Source organism: Schistocerca americana, chromosome 5 (assembly GCF_021461395.2).
Source record: "Schistocerca americana isolate TAMUIC-IGC-003095 chromosome 5, iqSchAmer2.1, whole genome shotgun sequence".
Lineage (NCBI taxonomy): Eukaryota > Metazoa > Arthropoda > Insecta > Orthoptera > Acrididae > Schistocerca > Schistocerca americana.
In genome coordinates this window covers 329777993-329796016 of record NC_060123.1, presented here as the reverse complement: position 1 = coordinate 329796016, position 18024 = coordinate 329777993, and the positions used below count along the sequence as shown (strand labels likewise).

General features: G+C 40.4%; 1 protein-coding gene across 1 annotated transcript in view; it reads right to left on the bottom strand.

Annotated features, from left to right (window-relative positions):
• The window catches only part of LOC124615727 (Golgi phosphoprotein 3 homolog sauron), a 48137-nt gene that overhangs the window by 15528 nt on the left and 14585 nt on the right, over window positions 1–18024 (bottom strand). Inside the window, exons 2-3 of the mRNA XM_047143796.1 lie at window positions 15605–15851; window positions 14662–14837 (exon numbers count right to left, since the gene is read on the bottom strand). Of these exons, the coding sequence (XP_046999752.1) occupies window positions 14662–14837; window positions 15605–15851 (423 nt within the window). The remainder of the gene's footprint in view (window positions 1–14661; window positions 14838–15604; window positions 15852–18024) is intronic.

Below are 18024 nucleotides of genomic sequence, written 5' to 3'. Positions count from 1 at the left end.
ACGTTTTATACATTGAAAGATTACTTGGCTAAAACAGAGTAGGGGTTTGATAAAAAAATGTTATACAAATAACAATAACAATAACAAAAACAATAATAATAATAATAATTATTATTATTATAAAATATCTAACATTCCACATAACACCTTCACTTTATGTTTTTTCCTTCTTTTTTCCTTTCTAGAAATACTTACCCCCAAGCTAGGCATAGTACAATACTAACCCCTCTTCCTCTTTCTGAGCTCAACATCTCACTCATTATGGAAGGATGCTGACTCAGTTTTTCAGGATAGCAAATAGGAAGTTCCGGTACAGAAAATGGCCCAGAAATCACCAGTTTTTGTGTGTGTGTGTGTGTGTGTGTGTGTGTGTGTGTGTGTGTGTGTGTGTGTGTGTGTGTGTGTGTACGCGCGCGCGTGTGTGTAGTGATTGAAGTGTTATGAAACAATGTGTGTATAGTGTGTGCAGTGACTTATAGTGAGGTATGAGTGAACAGTGTGGCATTACATTGTTTAATAAGTTATTTGTAAAAATAGTATTGTATATCAGGAGTAAATCTAATGATTGTCCCTAACTAGAAGTCTGTAAATATGTGTGTATACAAATTAACTTATTTTAAATTGATCTAAATTTGTGATATATTTTTCCCACGTGGAATGTTTCCCTCTATTATATTGATATCATAAATTTGTAATTACTTTGACATGTCCCATATACCCGTAAAGAGAGATCTACAGATGAAGAAAGCTGCTGCTGCTACTGCTACTAAGACTGAGGAGAAGCCAGCTCACACACAACATTCTATTAGTACTGGCAGCTTAGTCGACTGGCAGATTAACTAGCTTCAGAATCAAATACTACCAACAGTTACACTTTTATGTTGGTTTGATTTGGCAGTTAAAGGAGTAACAGCAAGGTCATCTGTCCCTTGGTCAAGAGATTGGTCACCTGGAGTTAGTGACATCAGCCAAAACTCTGATCAAATCATGAAATATTGATGCCAGAGTTAAGAAATAATTTGAAGAGAGGTAAAAGTGTATGGCTTGGGCAGGTATGCAGATCAGAGGATAGATGAGGGATTCATCAGGGCCTGTGTGTGATGGGAGAAAACTTACATGTATCTGAGGGTCCCCCCTCCCCCCCCCCCCTCCCCGCCAAACATACCTGATTAAAGGTTATGACAGTTATGGAGGAAAGAAGGGGTTTTAGCTTTGAGATTCATAATAGTAAAAGTGAGAAGCCAAGGCGAGAAAAATAATTTGCTTCAACTGTTCTTTTGTCATCAGCTAATATCGAGTACGAGGAGCCCTTAAATGCTTCCCTTCAATGGAATGCTACCCCTAAAACATAAAACAAGTTGCAATAGAAAATGTTGCAAACTAAGGCTGCTGTCAGAGGAGGGAGAGTCAAAAGTCTCCCAGACCAACCATACGGTGTGAGATGCCCCGGTATGCAACTCTGCACCTATACCAAAAGTAGTTTAAAACAGTGGTTCTGAGAATAAAACCCACATTCTCAGAGAAAACTAAGAATCAGTTCAACCACCCATATGCTGTCTGCCAATATTAGAGATAAAGAATCTGGAAGACCATGCTCAGCATGGAGAGGCAGAACGAAGGGGCATTCCACCAGGATTTGGGCTGCTGTCTGTGAGGCTACACAACCACAATGTGGGGCTGGCTCATTACATAACAGAAAACTGCAGGTTAATCTGGTATGACCAATGAAGATATAGGGCAACAGATTCCTTCCGGGACAAATGGAAGGGGGAGCACCATACAGCAGTAGTCTACTTAATTGTACAGAGTTTATTTAGAGGGGGCAGTAGATCACCAGATTATATTCCATCCCCAAGTGAAGAGAGCTCTTATCTCACCCCATAAATCCGCACCTGGGATCATCAAAGCCAATTTTGGTTAAATAATCACTTCTCTCCCCCCCCCCCCCCCCCCCATGAACCATGGACCTTGCCGTTGGTGGGGAGGCTTGCGTGCCTCAACGATACAGATGGCCGTACCGTAGGTGCAACCACAACGGAGGGGTATCTGTTGAGAGGCCAGACAAACGTGTGGTTCCTGAAGAGGGGCAGCAGCCTTCTCAGTAGTTGCAGGGGCAACAGTCTGGATGATTGACTGATCTGGCCTTGTAACATTAACCAAAACGGCTTTGCTGTGCTGGTACTGTGAACGGCTGAAAGCAAGGGGAAACTACAGCCGTAATTTTTCCCGAGGACATGCAGCTTTACTGTATGATTAAATGATGATGGCGTCCTCTTGGGTAAAATATTCCGGAGGTAAAATAGTCCCCCATTCAGATCTCCGGGCGGGGACTACTCAAGAGGACGTCGTTATCAGGAGAAAGAAAACTGGCGTTCTACGGATCGGAGCGTGGAATGTCAGATCCCTTAATCGGGCAGGTAGGTTAGAAAATTTAAAAAGGGAAATGGATAGGTTAAAGTTAGATATAGTGGGAATTAGTGAAGTTTGGTGGCAGGAGGAACAAGACTTTTGGTCAGGTGATTACAGGGTTATAAATACAAAATCAAATAGGGGTAATGGAAGAGTAGGTTTAATAATGAATAAAAAAAATAGGAGTGCGGGTAAGCTACTACAAACAGCATAGTGAACGCATTACTGTGGCCAAGATAGACACAAAGCCCATGCCTACTACAGTAGTACAAGGTTATATGCCAACTAGCTCTGCAGACGATGAAGAAATTGGTGAAATGTATGACTAGATAAAAGAAATTATTCAGGTAGTGAAGGGAGACGAAAATTTAATAGTCATGGGTGACTGGAATTCGTCAGTAGGAAAAGGGAGAGAAGGAAACATAGTAGGTGAATATGGATTGGGGGGAAGAAATGAAAGAGGAAGCTGCCTTGTAGAATTTTGCACAGAGCATAACTTAATCATAGCTAACACTTGGTTCGAGAATCATAAAAGAAGGTTGTATACCTGGAAGAATCCTGGAGATACTAAAAGGTATCAGATAGATTATATAATGGTCAGACAGAGATTTAGGAACCAGGTTTTAAATTGTAAGACATTTCCAGGGGCAGATGTGGATTCTGACCACAATCTATTGGTTATGAACTGCAGATTGAAACTGAAGAAACTGCAAAAAGGTGGGAATTTAAGGAGATGGGACCTGGATAAACTGAAAGAACTAGAGGTTGTAGAGAGTTTGAGGGAGAGCATAAGGGAACAATTGACAGGAATGGGGGAAAGAAATAATACAGTAGAAGAAGAATGGGTAGCTCTGAGGGATAAAAAAGTGAAGGCAGCAGACGATCAAGTAGGTAAAAAGACGAGGGCTAATAGAAATCCTTGGGTAACAGAAGAAATATTGAATTTAATTGATGAAAGGAGAAAAAATAAAAATGCAGTAAATGAAGCAGGCAAAAAGGAATACAAACGTGTCAAAAATGAGATCGACAGGAAGTGCAAAATGGCTAAGCAGGGATGGCTAGAGGACAAATGTAAGGATGTAGAGGCTTGTCTCACTAGGGGTAAGATAGATACTGCCTACAGGAAAATTAAAGAGACCTTTGGAGAGAAGAGAACCACTTGTATGAATATCAAGAGCTCAGATGTAAACCCAGTTCTAAGCAAAGAAGGGAAAGCAGAAAGGTGGAAGGAGTATATAGAGGGTTTATACAAGGGCCATGTACTTGAGGACAATATTATGGAAATGGAAGAGGATGTAGATGAAGACAAAAATGGGAGATAAGATACTGCGTGAAGAGTTTGACAGAGCACTGAAAGACCTGAGTCGAACAAGCCCCGGGGAATAGACAACATTCCATTAGAACTACTGATGGCCTTGGGAGAGCCAGTCATGACAAAATTCTACCGTCTGGTGAGCAAGATGTATGAGACAGGTGAAATACCCTCAGACTTCAAGAAGAATATAATAATTCCAATCCCAAAGAAAGCAGGCATTGACAGATGTGAAAATTACCGAACAATCAGTTTAATAAGCCACAGCTGCAAAATACTAACGCGAATTCTTTACAGACGAATGGAAAAACTGGTAGAAACCAACCCTGGGGGAAGATCAGTTTGGATTACGTAGAAATGTTGGAACACGTGAGGCAATACTAACCTTAAGACTTATATTAGAAGAAAGATTAAGAAAAGGCAAACCTACATTTCTAGCATTTGTAGACTTAGAGAAAGCTTTTGACAATGTTAACTGGAATACTCTCTTTCAGATTCTGAAGGTGGCAGGGGTAAAATACAGGGAGCGAAAGGCTATTTACAATTTGTACAGAAACCAGATGGCAGTTATAAGAGTCGAGGGGCATGAAAGGGAAGCAGTGGTTGGGAAAGGAGTGAGACAGGGTTGTAGCCTGTCCCCGATGTTATTCAATCTGTATATTGAGCAAGCAGTAAAGGAAACAAAAGAAAAATTCGGAGTAGGTATTAAAATTCATGGAGAAGAAATAAAAACTTTGAGGTTCGCCAATGACATTGTAATTCTGTCAGAGACAGCAAAGGACTTGGAAGAGCAGTTGAACGGAATATACAGTGTCTTGAAAGGAGGATATAAGATGAACATCAACAAAAGCAAAACGAGGATAATGGAATGTAGTCGATTTAAGTCGGGTGATGCTGAGGGAATTAGATTAGAAAATGAGACACTTAAAGTAGTAAATGAGTTTTGCTATTTGGGGAGTAAAATAACTGATGGTCGAAGTAGAGAGGATGTAAAATGTAGACTGGCAATGGCAAGGAAAGCGTTTCTGAAGAAGAGAAATTTGTTAACATTGATTATAGATTTAAGTGTTAGGAAGTCGTTTCTGAAAGTATTTGTATGGAGTGTAGCCATGTATAGAAATGAAACATGGACGATAAATAGTTTGGACAAGAAGAGAATAGAAGCTTTCGAAATGTGTTGCTACAGAAGAATGCTGAAGATTAGATGGGTAGATCACATAACTAATGAGGAGGTATTGAATAGGATTGGGGAGAAGAGAAGTTTGTGGCACAACTTGACTAGAAGAAGGGATCGGTTGGTAGGACATGTTTTGAGGCATCAAGGGATCACAAATTTAGCATTGGAGGGCAGCGTGGAGGGTAAAAATCATAGAGGGAGACCAAGAGATGAATACACTAAGCAGATTCAGAAGGATGTAGGTTGCAGTAGGTACTGGGAGATGAAGAAGCTTGCACAGGATAGAGTAGCATGGAGAGCTACATCAAACCAGTCTCAGGACTGAAGACCACAACAACAACAACAATCTCTTCTCTAGCAAACAGCCGACCAGTTCATTACCTAGGATACTCAGATGAAGTGGTACCCAGAAAAAGGCAACTGAACAGGCAGTATAACCAACATTAGACAAAAGATAATGGCCAGCACATATCACAGGTGACAACAGTAACACCAATCAACAGCCTGGAGACTGCTAATCAAGTCACTACTGATGCTCCTGACCACATGGGAGTTGTGCAAGCATATTATGTCCTATCAATGGTTTTTGAGCTGTCAGTGTAAATGATGATAGCACCCTGTTACTCCCAAGGCAACTGAGACACAGAAAGTTCATGTGGGATGACAAACTTTAGGTCCTTGGAACAGATTTGTTCCAATTCACAGTTTGGGTACGAACCAAGGAGTGCTGTGTGAGAAAACATGGCGGGCATGCGCTAAGAGGGTTATTCGGAGATCCTGGCAGAGATCCTCAATGTGTATTCCAACTGGTAGTCTCAGCTAATGGTAGGTGTCACGGAATCGGTACGCTTTATACGCAAAAAGTATCTGTCAAGTTGGATTATTAAGAAATTGGTAGATAGCGATTGCGTTAAGTGAGCAAAACTTGGAACTGACGAGGTAAGATCCCAATGTCAGCTAAGACACTGTCTACAGGACTGGTCAAGAAGGTGCCAGTGGTCAGTCTTACTTCATGATGATGGACTAAGTCCAATAATTTCAAAGTCGAAGGTACTGCTGAGCCGCAAATGTTGTACCACAGTACAGAATAAGGCTTAGTAAATAGGGTATAGAGTAACACGATCCATACTCCAAGAGGTGTGGGCAAGGAAGCAAAGAATTTTATGCTTACACATGCAGTTACTCTTTATATGTTTAATATGGGGAGGCATGTCAGCTTTTATCATAGAAGAGTCCCAAAAATTGGGACTGTCCAACAACATTAAAATACTGAATATGGCACCAGGTGGTGTCATATGCCTTATTTAGGTCAAAAAAGATTGCACTGAGCTGTTATTGTTTATGAAAAGTCTGTTGGATTGTAGTTTGCAACCACACTGACAGCACGACAAATATCCCTGTGATGCAAAAACCCAGCATAATCATAGGCCTTCCATCTTTTCAAGCAGTTTTCAGAGCATGTTGGTCAGTCTAATCAGTCAATAGCTGTCGATGAATGCTGGGTTTTTCTCTGATTTAAGAATTGTGATGATACTGTCTCCCATTGCAAAGGGAATATCTCTTCTAACCAAATACACAAACATGGTTGAAGATCCTGGGCAGATGGAGCTCTTTGGATCATCTAATTACAAATCAAATCAGGGCTTACAGGGCAAGAGCCTGAAGGAGATCCCAGCCAGTGTAAGGTTCATTATATACTTTGAAGGTGAAGGTAAAGGGATAGAGAGATGTCTTTAATACATTCAAAGGTAGTTGAGCAAAAAAAGTATGTCCACACTGTGGCAAAGTGGGTCATAATCATTCAGCAAGAAATAATATGTTGGCAGAAATATCACCACAATGGAGGTGACCTCCAACAGTTGTTTGTCTGTGCCCGCCCAGCAGACTATGAAACTTGGTGCACACCTGGGATCAAGAGGTGTATATTCCCAAGAAGGAGATGAGTGCTATCAGAATTCCTTCTTACTGCAATTAATTACATAGCAATACTTTGCACAAAGCCACATGAAGTGATGAGAGTGTCTGTGCAGGATGTCACTTATGTAATTGCAGGGCTCTTCAATGAGCCTGTCTCGCTGTTGCAATGATTTTTGTCGACCATGTCACAGGCTGTTGGTGACGGGGTTTGAAAAAAAGGGGAACGGGTCAATCTATGTCAAGTCATCCAAGGCCATGACACCCATTATCTAGTTGTGAACTGAGATTTTGTATACTGCTTTTGTATCTAATATCATGAACTTTTGCTAATTTTTATTGCTTTATTTACATTCTGTTGGCAGCAATTGCTGAAAGTTTGATACAATGCATTACTTTACAGCAAACTGTAAAAATTTGAAAATAAACAAAAAAAAAATGGAATTCTGACAGTTTTTCCCTGAATATCCATTCGGACATGTAGTTTCTGAAAACATGTTAGAATTGTCCAATTATATTTTTGTAAATTAATTTTATTTAATTTTATTGTTAAATTAGAAAAAAATGTTTTGGACAACTGCCCTCCCTGAGGTTGTATTACAATGGAACCTGAGAACATGGCTGTGTTTATCAAAACACACATCAGATTTCACTTCTATATTGACATGAAAATGTTAGGGGAGGGAGGGAGGGGTTTGTACATATATTAGTTTCAGAATCCTAAACCCCTCACGTGGTTCAGATTCACTGATGACATCTTTGCCATCTGGATCAATAGTGAGGACACCCTATCCACATTCCTCCAGAACCGCAACAAATTCTCCCCCATTTGTTTCACCTGGTCCTACTCAACCTTCCTAGATTTTGATTTCAACCTCAAAGATGGCTATATTAGTACCTTCGTCCATATCAAACCTACTAACCACCAGCAATACCTCCATTTCGACAGCTGCCACTGGTTCCATACCAAGAAGTCCCTGCCATACAGCCTAGGCAACCGTGGTAGTCGCATCTGCAGTGACGAGCGGTCCCTCTCGAAATATACCGAAGGTCTGACTGAAGCCTTCACAGACCGTATTTATCTTCTCAACTTTGTACAAAATCAAATCTCCTGTGCCTTATTTTTCCAGTCTCCCACCACCTCAAGTCCCACCGTATGGCCACAAAGGAGCATTCCACTTGTAACTCAGTACCACCCAGGACTGGAGCAACTGAATTACATACTCCGCCAGCCACGAAATGAGAGATGTCCTGCCCACTATCCTCCCAACCCCTCACATAGTGGTATTCTGCTGTCCATTGAACCTATACAATATACTCATCCACCCTTACACAACTCATGCTCCCAACCCCTTACCTCACTCAAGGCTCATACCCCTGTAATAGACCTTGATGTAAGACCTGTCCCATACATCCTCCTACCACCACATACTCCAGTCCGGTCACAAACATCACCTATCCCATAAAAGGTAGGGGCACCTGTGAAACCAGTCATATTATTTACGAGCTAAGCTGCAACCACTGTGCTGCATTCTATGTGGGCATGACAACCAACAAGCTGTATGTCCGCATGAATGGCCACCGGCAAACTGTGGACAAGAAACAAGTGGACCACCCTGTTGCTGAACACTCTGGAAACATGACATCCTTCATTTCAATGACCGTTTCACAGCCTGTCTACATGGATCCTCCCCACCAACACCAGCTTTTCTGAATTACGCAGGTGAGAACTCTGCCTGCAATACATCCTACATTCCCGTAACCCTCCTGGCCTCAACCTTCATTAGTCACTGTCCTCACCCATCCAGCCCCTTTCCTGTTCCCATTCCAGCACTACACAGCTTTCATTCCACCACCACTCTCAGTCTTTTTACTTCTCTCCTTTTCTGCTACTCCCCCCCCCCCCTCTCCCCTGCCTTCCATCTAACCTGAAGCACTTCACTGTCCGCCACCCTCACCATACTATCGCTCCCCCTCCCCACTCCAGCCTCCTCCTTACCCTCCCTAGTCACCACTCCCATCATCATGCACTGGTGCTGCTGTTGCAGTGTGGTTTCAGTTGCCTGAGACTGTGTGCGTGTGTGTGTGTGTGTGTGTGGGGGGGGGGGGGGGCGGCTTAATGGCTGAAAGCTTTATTTATTTATGACAGTCTTTTTGTTGTGCCTATCTGTGGCTCAGCATCTCCAACTATATGGTAGTAGCACTTTCCTTCTCATAATATTGTTACATTCCATCCTGGATTTTTCATTGTTTGATTCTTTTAATTATTCTTACTTTCATATGTTTATATTTGTATCTATTGTTGTTAGATGTCCCTTTAAGTCTGTAATTGTACTTATGTTTCAGAGTTGGTCTGAAAACAGTCTTAGATTGACAAACCATCCACCATTTTAATAAATGTTTTTCATGGGATCAAAACCATTTTAAATAATGTGCGGAGAACAACAACATGCTCAACACTAGTACAGAGGGCATAGTCCATTTCAAACTAACCATGTCCAATGACTGAGCTGTAGCAGCACCTGAACTACATCTCCTGTGAGACAGGATTCAGAAACTGACAGGTTTGGACAGCCCTGCAATCCAAGAGCCCCAAGGATGACACAATGGTCAAAAACACAGACGATAATAATGAGATCACTTTTGTGCTGTTTGCTGGCAACATGTCATAAAAAATTGGAAGACTACTACAAAAACACCACACAGAGCCAGCCAAAACACGATCTTTGTTAGAGACAGTGAAAGAGGACCTGGGTCTAAGGCGTACCAAGTTCCATGTGAATGCACAAAAATTTATATTGGACAAATGATCCACACAACTGGAGATTGGTTTACAAACAACTTATTGTTGCCCATTAATTCTGCAATAGAGGCCTTCCAACTGAGCAAGGCACAAGGTCCAATAATAAGCTCCATCAAAGCAGAACATGACAATCAGACATGAGATATGACAGACAGTGGCTGGAAGGCAACTGAGACTCACTCCCAGCATTGCAGCCACACTCCCCCTCACCACCGAGCATGGCGTGGGGCCGTCTAGGCCCAAACTCTGGTCCAGCAAGAATGAATACCATCAGCATGCAGTTGACACATATTGTGGACCTTCTATGACTGGATCCAGCAGTACAGCAAGTAACCTTAGAAGCAGCATATACATCAGAATGCCTCAGATCACTAGTTATCTGACACTGTCAGTCAATCCCTAATTATTATTTAACACAATAAACTGCAGTTCTATGAAATTGAAGGGAAAAAGGAAGTGGATAACAACAAAATTAGAGTTGCTCTTGAACTGCCAGCCACAAGTCTCAGATTTAACAATGGAAGCTAAGGTCTAAATCAGGGCAGACATCATCTATGATGCTCTATGGCTTGCAGATTGGCAATGTTATCAGGTTTGGATAACCTATGGGAGGCTAGTTTTAAGTAACGAATGAAAAGCGAAAAAGGAGGTGATGTATTCAGAGCAGTAAAATGAAACCATTCTATGTTCTTTGCAAGTTATTAATGATTTTGTGCTATTTGCAATTTTTTGTGGGAGCAGTGGCTGCCACTTCAATTAAACAGAGCATTTTGACTGAGTTCACAGTGACTAAGTGTGGTTTATATTGCATGGATTTATATCAATGTAACATATGTGATGAGTGTGACAGTGAGATGACCCTAAAAGAATGTAGCACTATTTTTGATGGAGTAGAACAGAGATGCAGCAACAGTGGCCACTTTTCTAAGTGTTATTTGTAGAGGGTCAAAAGTTTCGTTGCCAACAGATTTAAACTGGGAAGTATTTAACAGTTCCTCTATTTGTGGGTATACAGGGTGATTCAAACTTCCTATCACAGGGCTCTACAGGTTGTAGAGGGGATTTAGTAGATGATTTGATAAGGAACCCATGCCCAGAAATGGATCGCTTGGATGTAAAATTAGTATGGGGATCAGATCACTTTCAAATCTCCCACTTTATGGTATGCACACAGCAGAGGCAATGAGCTCTGCCCTTCATGTCGTAAGAGCATAAGAGCATAAGGCACGGGCAATGTTTCAAGTACTTGCCCTCGGGTTCCCTTTTACATGACAAAGGAAGTCCCCTTCAAAATCTAGAGTGCAGTGCACCTGAGGAGCACCACAGCCAACTCTCCTAATTTCGAATGTATCAGCTCCTCACAGCCGTTTTAGTAAGATGAACGTGTTATGTAATGTCATACAGACAACAGGGACTGATAATGGCACCCCCTTCTCTGCTTGTGTGTGCTCGATGAAGCAGAACATCTGAAAGTGATTCGATCGTCAAACTGATTTTATATCTAAATCATACATTTCCAGACATGGGTTCCTTGTCAGAACTTCATCTACTAGCCCCTCTACAGTCCTTAGAAGCCTGTAATAGGAATTTTAAAACACCCTGTATATCTGCAGAAACAAATTTATATGCCATGAACTCTGTATGTTGGTGGCAATGTGTCTCAGATAGAAAGAAAAACTTTGAGAAAGGGGAGTTTGTTGAAATTTATGAGCTGCTGATTGAGAAGGAAAGGTTTGGTAGGTTGAGCAACAAGAGAGCAAAATCAGTATTTTGAAGAGTAACATGTTCTTACAAACAACTTGCTAGACAAAAGTTTAACTATTACGTATGGTCATAAAGTACAGTGCACTAGGCGCTGTTATCTGTATTTCTCTTAAGAGAAATGATTACGCAATCACAGACTCCAAAGAGTCTTGAGAATGACACAATAACCAAAATTATGACTGTAAACAAATGTGTGCCAATCATGGAAATCGTTTCATTCTTTCTTTCTTTATGTCATGTAAGGATCAGATATGGCTTTCAAACACCTATGTAATAATCACAAATTAACTTATAAATTGCTTTTTCTACCAGAAAAAGATAACCACTGTTTGCTTTCACGAATTCCACACCCAAATGTCGTGGATATGCTGGGAACCAATGGCCATCTTCAATAATCATCTTCCACCTTTTTTTTTTTTTTTTTACTGCTTCTTTGGCATGAAGATGGTTGTCACATTGGTCTACAGTGTAGCCTCAGGTATCGATTAGTCAGAAAGGTGATAGTATGCTTGTGAATGGATGGCGCCAATGTATATGATATGACACCATCAACTTCAGCAACATTTGTTAAACAGACACAACAGTTACTCTCAAAATAGTTAGAGATCACTGTTAATGTGTGATACAGACTGCATTGTCAATTTGGCTACATATCATGTGCCACAAATTTATTTTATGGTGATTGTTAACTTTTGTGACTGCAGCCACTGCTTTTCACACACATTTCATATTTATACCAACACCAAAATTTAATAGAACTGCTTCCACTCTAGATACAAAACACATTATCTCCTCACTCACTGGTCAATTACCAGAAGTTACTGATACAACCCCCTGTTCCTATTTTTTTATATTAAAAATCTGTGCATGTTTTTTCCCGAATTTCAGGACAAAAAAACTGGGCTGCACGGATTATTTGAAACATTGTTGGTACTGCTCCACCTCCAACAATACATCCCATTATACTATTGCATTGTTGTGGCCTCAGTCTGTGACGCATCAGTAGCACGTTAGGAGTGAGGTGTTAACGTCTTCAAACTTTTTAATTATGTCTACAAGTTCTCGTTATCATTCGTACACTGCTAAAGAAAAAGTGAAAATTATTGAAGAAGCTGAGAATATTGGAAACCGTGCAGCACGAAGAAAGTACGACATGAGTGAGAGTTGTATTCGTGACTGGCGAAAAAATAAAACGCAGCTTCAAGAAACTAATAGTAATCGCAGGGCATTTCACGGCCAAAAAGCCAAGCATCCGGACCTCTAGAAAAGGCTCTGCGATTATGTTGATGAGAAGCGACAATACGGATGCGCGGTGACAAGTGAAATTTGCCAACTCAAAGCATTGTCTTTAGCCAAAGAACTAGGCATTACCAGTTTCAAAGCTAGTCGGGGCTGGCTATCAAGATTTTTCAACCGAAATGGTTTAGGACTCCGGAGGAAAACTACTATCGCTCAGCGGCTTCCAGGCGATTACGAGGAAAAAATAGTGAATTTTCATCGTTATGTGCTAAATCTGCACCGTTATATATTATCGCAAATTGGTAATGCGTTTCAAACGCCAGTCTATTTTGCGATCCCGCTCAACAACAAAGTGAACAGGAAAGGAGAACCCAGCATCATGATACGAACTGGCGGCAGTGAGAAACGAAGATGTACAGTGATGATGTGGTGGCGATAGACGAAAGCTATCACCTTAAATGATATTTAAAAGGAAAACTATTCCAAAAATATCAGTAAAAGGCATACCGGTATTAGTGAGAGTGAATCCGTAAGGGTGGATGGACAATGAACTTATAATTGACTGGGTGAAACATGTTTGGCATCATCATCCTGGTGCGTTACTGAATTTATGAAACATGTTGGTCCTGGGCAGCTTTCGCAGACATACAACTAAGGAAGTGCAAGGCAAATTAAAAAAAAAAGGGAAAACTGACTTGGTCATTATCCCTGGACACCTAACATCCATCCTACAACCATTAGATGTGCGTATAAATCGACCATTCAAAGCTGCACTTAAACAGCAATATACGCAATGGATGGCTGATGAAAACCGTAAGTTCACACCTAATGGAAAAATCAAACGGCTGGATTTGTCCCAGATTTGTGAACGGGTGAAAAGTGCATGGGACTCCATTCTGCAACCACTGGCGGAAAAATCCTTCAAAAAATGTGGAATCACAAATTCACTGGATGGAACAGAGGAAGACACTCTACGGGAAGATGGTGAAGACAACAATGATTCTCCCGCTAGTGGTGACGATGAAAGTGATTAATAGAGTGGTAAGAGAGGAAACGTACCGGTATTGACTAAAATATTTTATTGCATGTACTGTATTAACAAATTCTTAAACAAGATAATTCACATTTCTTTTTTTGCTATTGTAGGTACGCGTAGAGTCCCGGCTGACGGTGATAATGTTCCCCAGCCGCCCGTCCGTCTAATGGGCCAGCCGGCCAGCTGCATGCCGCTGGCCACCCGCCCACCGGCTGGCCAGCTGCACGCCGCTGAATCGGTTGCGTTTTAACGATTTATCAACCTGTACAGCAGCGTTGCTTCAAACCAGTAATTATTATACATACTTTTGAACATATCATAAAATTGGAACAATTTAAAAAAAAATAAAACAAATTAAAGGTGGTGGTGGTGTGGGAGGGGGGGGGGGGCGGGTGGTCTGTTCTTCAGAAGTAAGACGTCATGCCAGGCTCAAACTCTTACGAGAATCGGTGAAATGCCATGAGTAATGAGGATCATGGGCAGGGGCACTACCTTAGTAGTGTGTGGAGAAGTTGAGAATTTAGGTCTGACAGGAAGCATGCTAGGGTTGTCACTGCAGTTGCCATGGCCACTGTGTCTGGATGGCTTAAGTGGTCACAGCATATGCCTAGTAAGCAGAAGACCATGTTTGAATCCCAATCTGGCTTGCAGCCAATGTCTGTAATTCCTTTGTGTCTTAAAACGGTGATTGTCGAAATATAATGGAAGCTGAGGGAAACCTGCCACAACAACATAAAGACCTAATCACACTTTGGAATTTGAAAATATCGCCCACAAATTTAATGGAAATTTAGTATATGAAAAAAATTAGAAAACTTAATGAGCATCTTGCAGTGACAAATAACACTGCAGAAATATACAGGACTCTGCAACACTTATCAATGAAACAAATTACACCAGATAATCAAGTCTACCATTTCGTTACATTTCATTTGGCAACTGTTAGACTATTTAAATTATGAAAAATAGAACAACATTTAACTTAATAGTAGTTTTCCTCAACCTACCTTCTTTACCAGACGGGATTTTGCAACATTGTCAGTAAGTGGATGAGTCGTCATATCAAACAACAGGAAGTTTTGTTTCTCAGTTGTTAGCACTCCTTTCTCCACAAGGTTTTTAGCTAACCTCTCACGAACATTTTTAAGTTGATATCTCAATTTAAGAGGATTCCAAGTTTCACCTAGAAGAGAAATGACGAAATGTTCTGATTACACAAGAGATCTATCAATATACAGCAGAGATGTTGAATCGCAGATAGACAAAACAGAAAGACGGTCAACCAAGTAAGCTTTCAGCCAGAAAGTCCTCCATCCGAATCGCTTACGCACACGCACAGTCCCTAGCTGCCAAGGGTAGACTTCCTCGGCAGCCAGAGACTGGTCATGTGTGTGAGATGCGTTTGTGTGCGTGCGTGTGTGTGTGTGTGTGTGTGTGTGTGTGTGTGTGTGTGTGTGTGTGTTTTGTAAAAGCTTACTTGTTTAACACTCTTTTGTTGTGCCTATCTGCGAATGAACATCTTCACTGTATGGTGAGCAGCAGTCTATGCTTTTCACAACATTGTCATTATTCCATCCTGGACTTTCCATTGTGCAAGATTTATCATGTACCAACTGACTTGCATAACAAAATACACACTGCACTGTCGTGCTACTTACATCTAATAAAGTGTTTCATCTCAGTGTAAGTGATCAGAATTTCCTGAGGTTAAATCTTGTTTTTCTTTTTTTTATTCAAAATATAAAAACAAAAAATTACATATGTACTACGTAGGCAGCATTACAATTTTTCTTGAATGAATTTCAGGTGTAGAGTTTCTTATGACTGACAATGTTTAATGATATTCAGTGGCTTATGTAATTAACATATAGCATATAGAATTGCAAACTCAGCTGTGTAAGTCATGGTAGCCACAAAAAAACCACTGGCTGGTAAACACTGTGGACTTACCACTCAAGTACTCAATCCAGCTCTGTACAATTTCAGGTGGATCTGTCTCTTTCATATGTTTCAGTGCTTCATCTAATAACACATCACCTGTTGGAGTGTCACTCTTGACAAGAAGCTTCCTATTCAAAAGGCTCTTGCGTCTCATTCCTGGCTTTTCTAGTTCAATACGACCACGAAGTGCCAATTCTATTAGTATACATCCACGAAGACCACTTGAGATACAATCATTCCAAAATGAAGTGTAGCCCTGAAAAATAAAACAACTGTAAACTTATAAATTTTAAGTGTGTGTGTGTGTGTGTGTGTGTGTGTGTGTGTTTACATTTATGGGAACTAAAGCAGGCTGTAACACTTACTACCACTATCTCAGGTTTGACTGAACTGCTGCCACCAAACTGTCCACAATGATTACGCCCAACCAGTTTGATCATACAATGTAGGATTTCACAGTTCCCGAGCTTGTTGAAGTTTGAAACTTCTATCTGAGTACATATAGTCTCTGATGATGTCTCCAGCATTAGAAGATGAAACATTATGCACATAAATATGCCTTCGACCACAGCCTAATGACCATAACACAAAATTCACCAAAGGCTCCAACCAGTTTCCCATAAACTGTTACCTTCCACTCTGCCTACCAACTTTTACAAATCTTAAAAAAAGCTAAACTAATGATGATTCTTCATGCTGTACTGCCCTGTTCAGTGTAGTCTTAGCTTTTAGCACTTTATAAATACACCACAACACTAAACTTTATTCCATCTCGTATGAACCCAGTTTTCGGATTTTTGCAGCAAGACCAGCTCATGGATGCATTACTTTTACAGAATTAGTACTTTTCTTACTGCAGCATTGAGTATCCAGAAAATGCTGACTTGACACTGAAAGCATATTTATTACACTATCTACTAGCAGGAAAGTTCACACTTTGTCAGTATCTATTGATCTTCCTCAATTGCAAACTACACAAATGCACTGCACGCCCCTTGCAGAAACTGAGCAATGCCCCCTACTGGCAACATTCTGTCTCTGTTTGCAAATATCTCAGCAAAACTTACACACATGGCTTGTTAAGACTACTGCAAAGTGTGAGACGCAAACCGCAGAGATGTTAAAGGCTGATATGAAAGTAGATTAAGTGCCAGTAAATTATCTAATTTTTTGTATCACCACCACCACCATCATCATCATTATTATTGGTTTGGCCTATTAAGGATCACACAGAATAACTTGTGCCTTTATTGCTTCTTAATTTCCATTTCCCATTCTCAAATTTTGGTTCCGAGACTTCCTTGATTATTTTTCTTTCCTTCTTTTATAATTCACCTAATTGTTTACCTGTATTTAACAAACAGCATTCTGAAACACAAAAGCATTCTGGTTTAATGATAGTGTTATAGTGTCAGAGTTTTGCATTTACAGAAAAAGATTCCTTGTTATAGAGGTTTTATTAGATGAACAGCCATCTCCATTTTCCTTGTCCTTGCTAAGTTAGTTGCTTTATTATGCGAAAACACAGACTTTTTCCTCCTAAAACCATAGAAAAAAAGGATCCAAGGAAGATATACAAAATGTAATTTGGAAGTTCTGCAATCTGGCCCCATCTACAGCCTTGGAAAGCACTCATGACATACTTTTGAAGTGTTTTCGTGTGTGGATGTATCTGTTATTCTGAGCTTTGTCCAGCAACTTTTTTTACTAAATAAGAAAATTTTAAAAAGGGATGTAATGTGTACAGACCAAAGACAACCTTAACATGGACATTTGAGCATTCCACTGAAACTCAGTCATGAAAGAATCCACTGCTAGGTCTCTATTAGGACAGGTGGTTTGAAATGCCTCAGACTTTAAGAAGCTTTTCTGCAAATCTTCTCTCCTGGACAACTTCTATTCCTCTACCAAATTTCTATTTATAAACTGGTAGCCAGAAAAGACCCTTGTTTTTAAGTTTAACTGCAAGAGTAGGACTACAATAATAGTAACACTACATTGAGTGGGACACATGAGGGTTGGCCTCTGTGTATTGTGTCCTCAAACTCTCACAACCGCTCCAATGGTACAGCATCAATGAATAGTCTGTTGACGTCTGATAAGAACTATCCCTATCATAATACGGTGTACCATATTTTCTGTAATTACTACATTTCCTGAGGCTAATTAAATAGTTTTACTCAGTGTATAAGTTTACATTGAAATCTTTGTTAGAGTGAATTTATGGGCACTACTCTACATTTTGAAATGTGAAGATGTGACTTTTCCACTCATGGAGCTTCACACTACAAAATCAAGGCAATCCTTTATATGTTATTCCCCCAAAACCACAGAGGCCTTCACTGTTCTCAGAAAACAACAATGTATGTGATTATATTTGTGAATATAAAGTATCTGTAGTACCTTCAATTTAATCTTTAGGTTCTTAT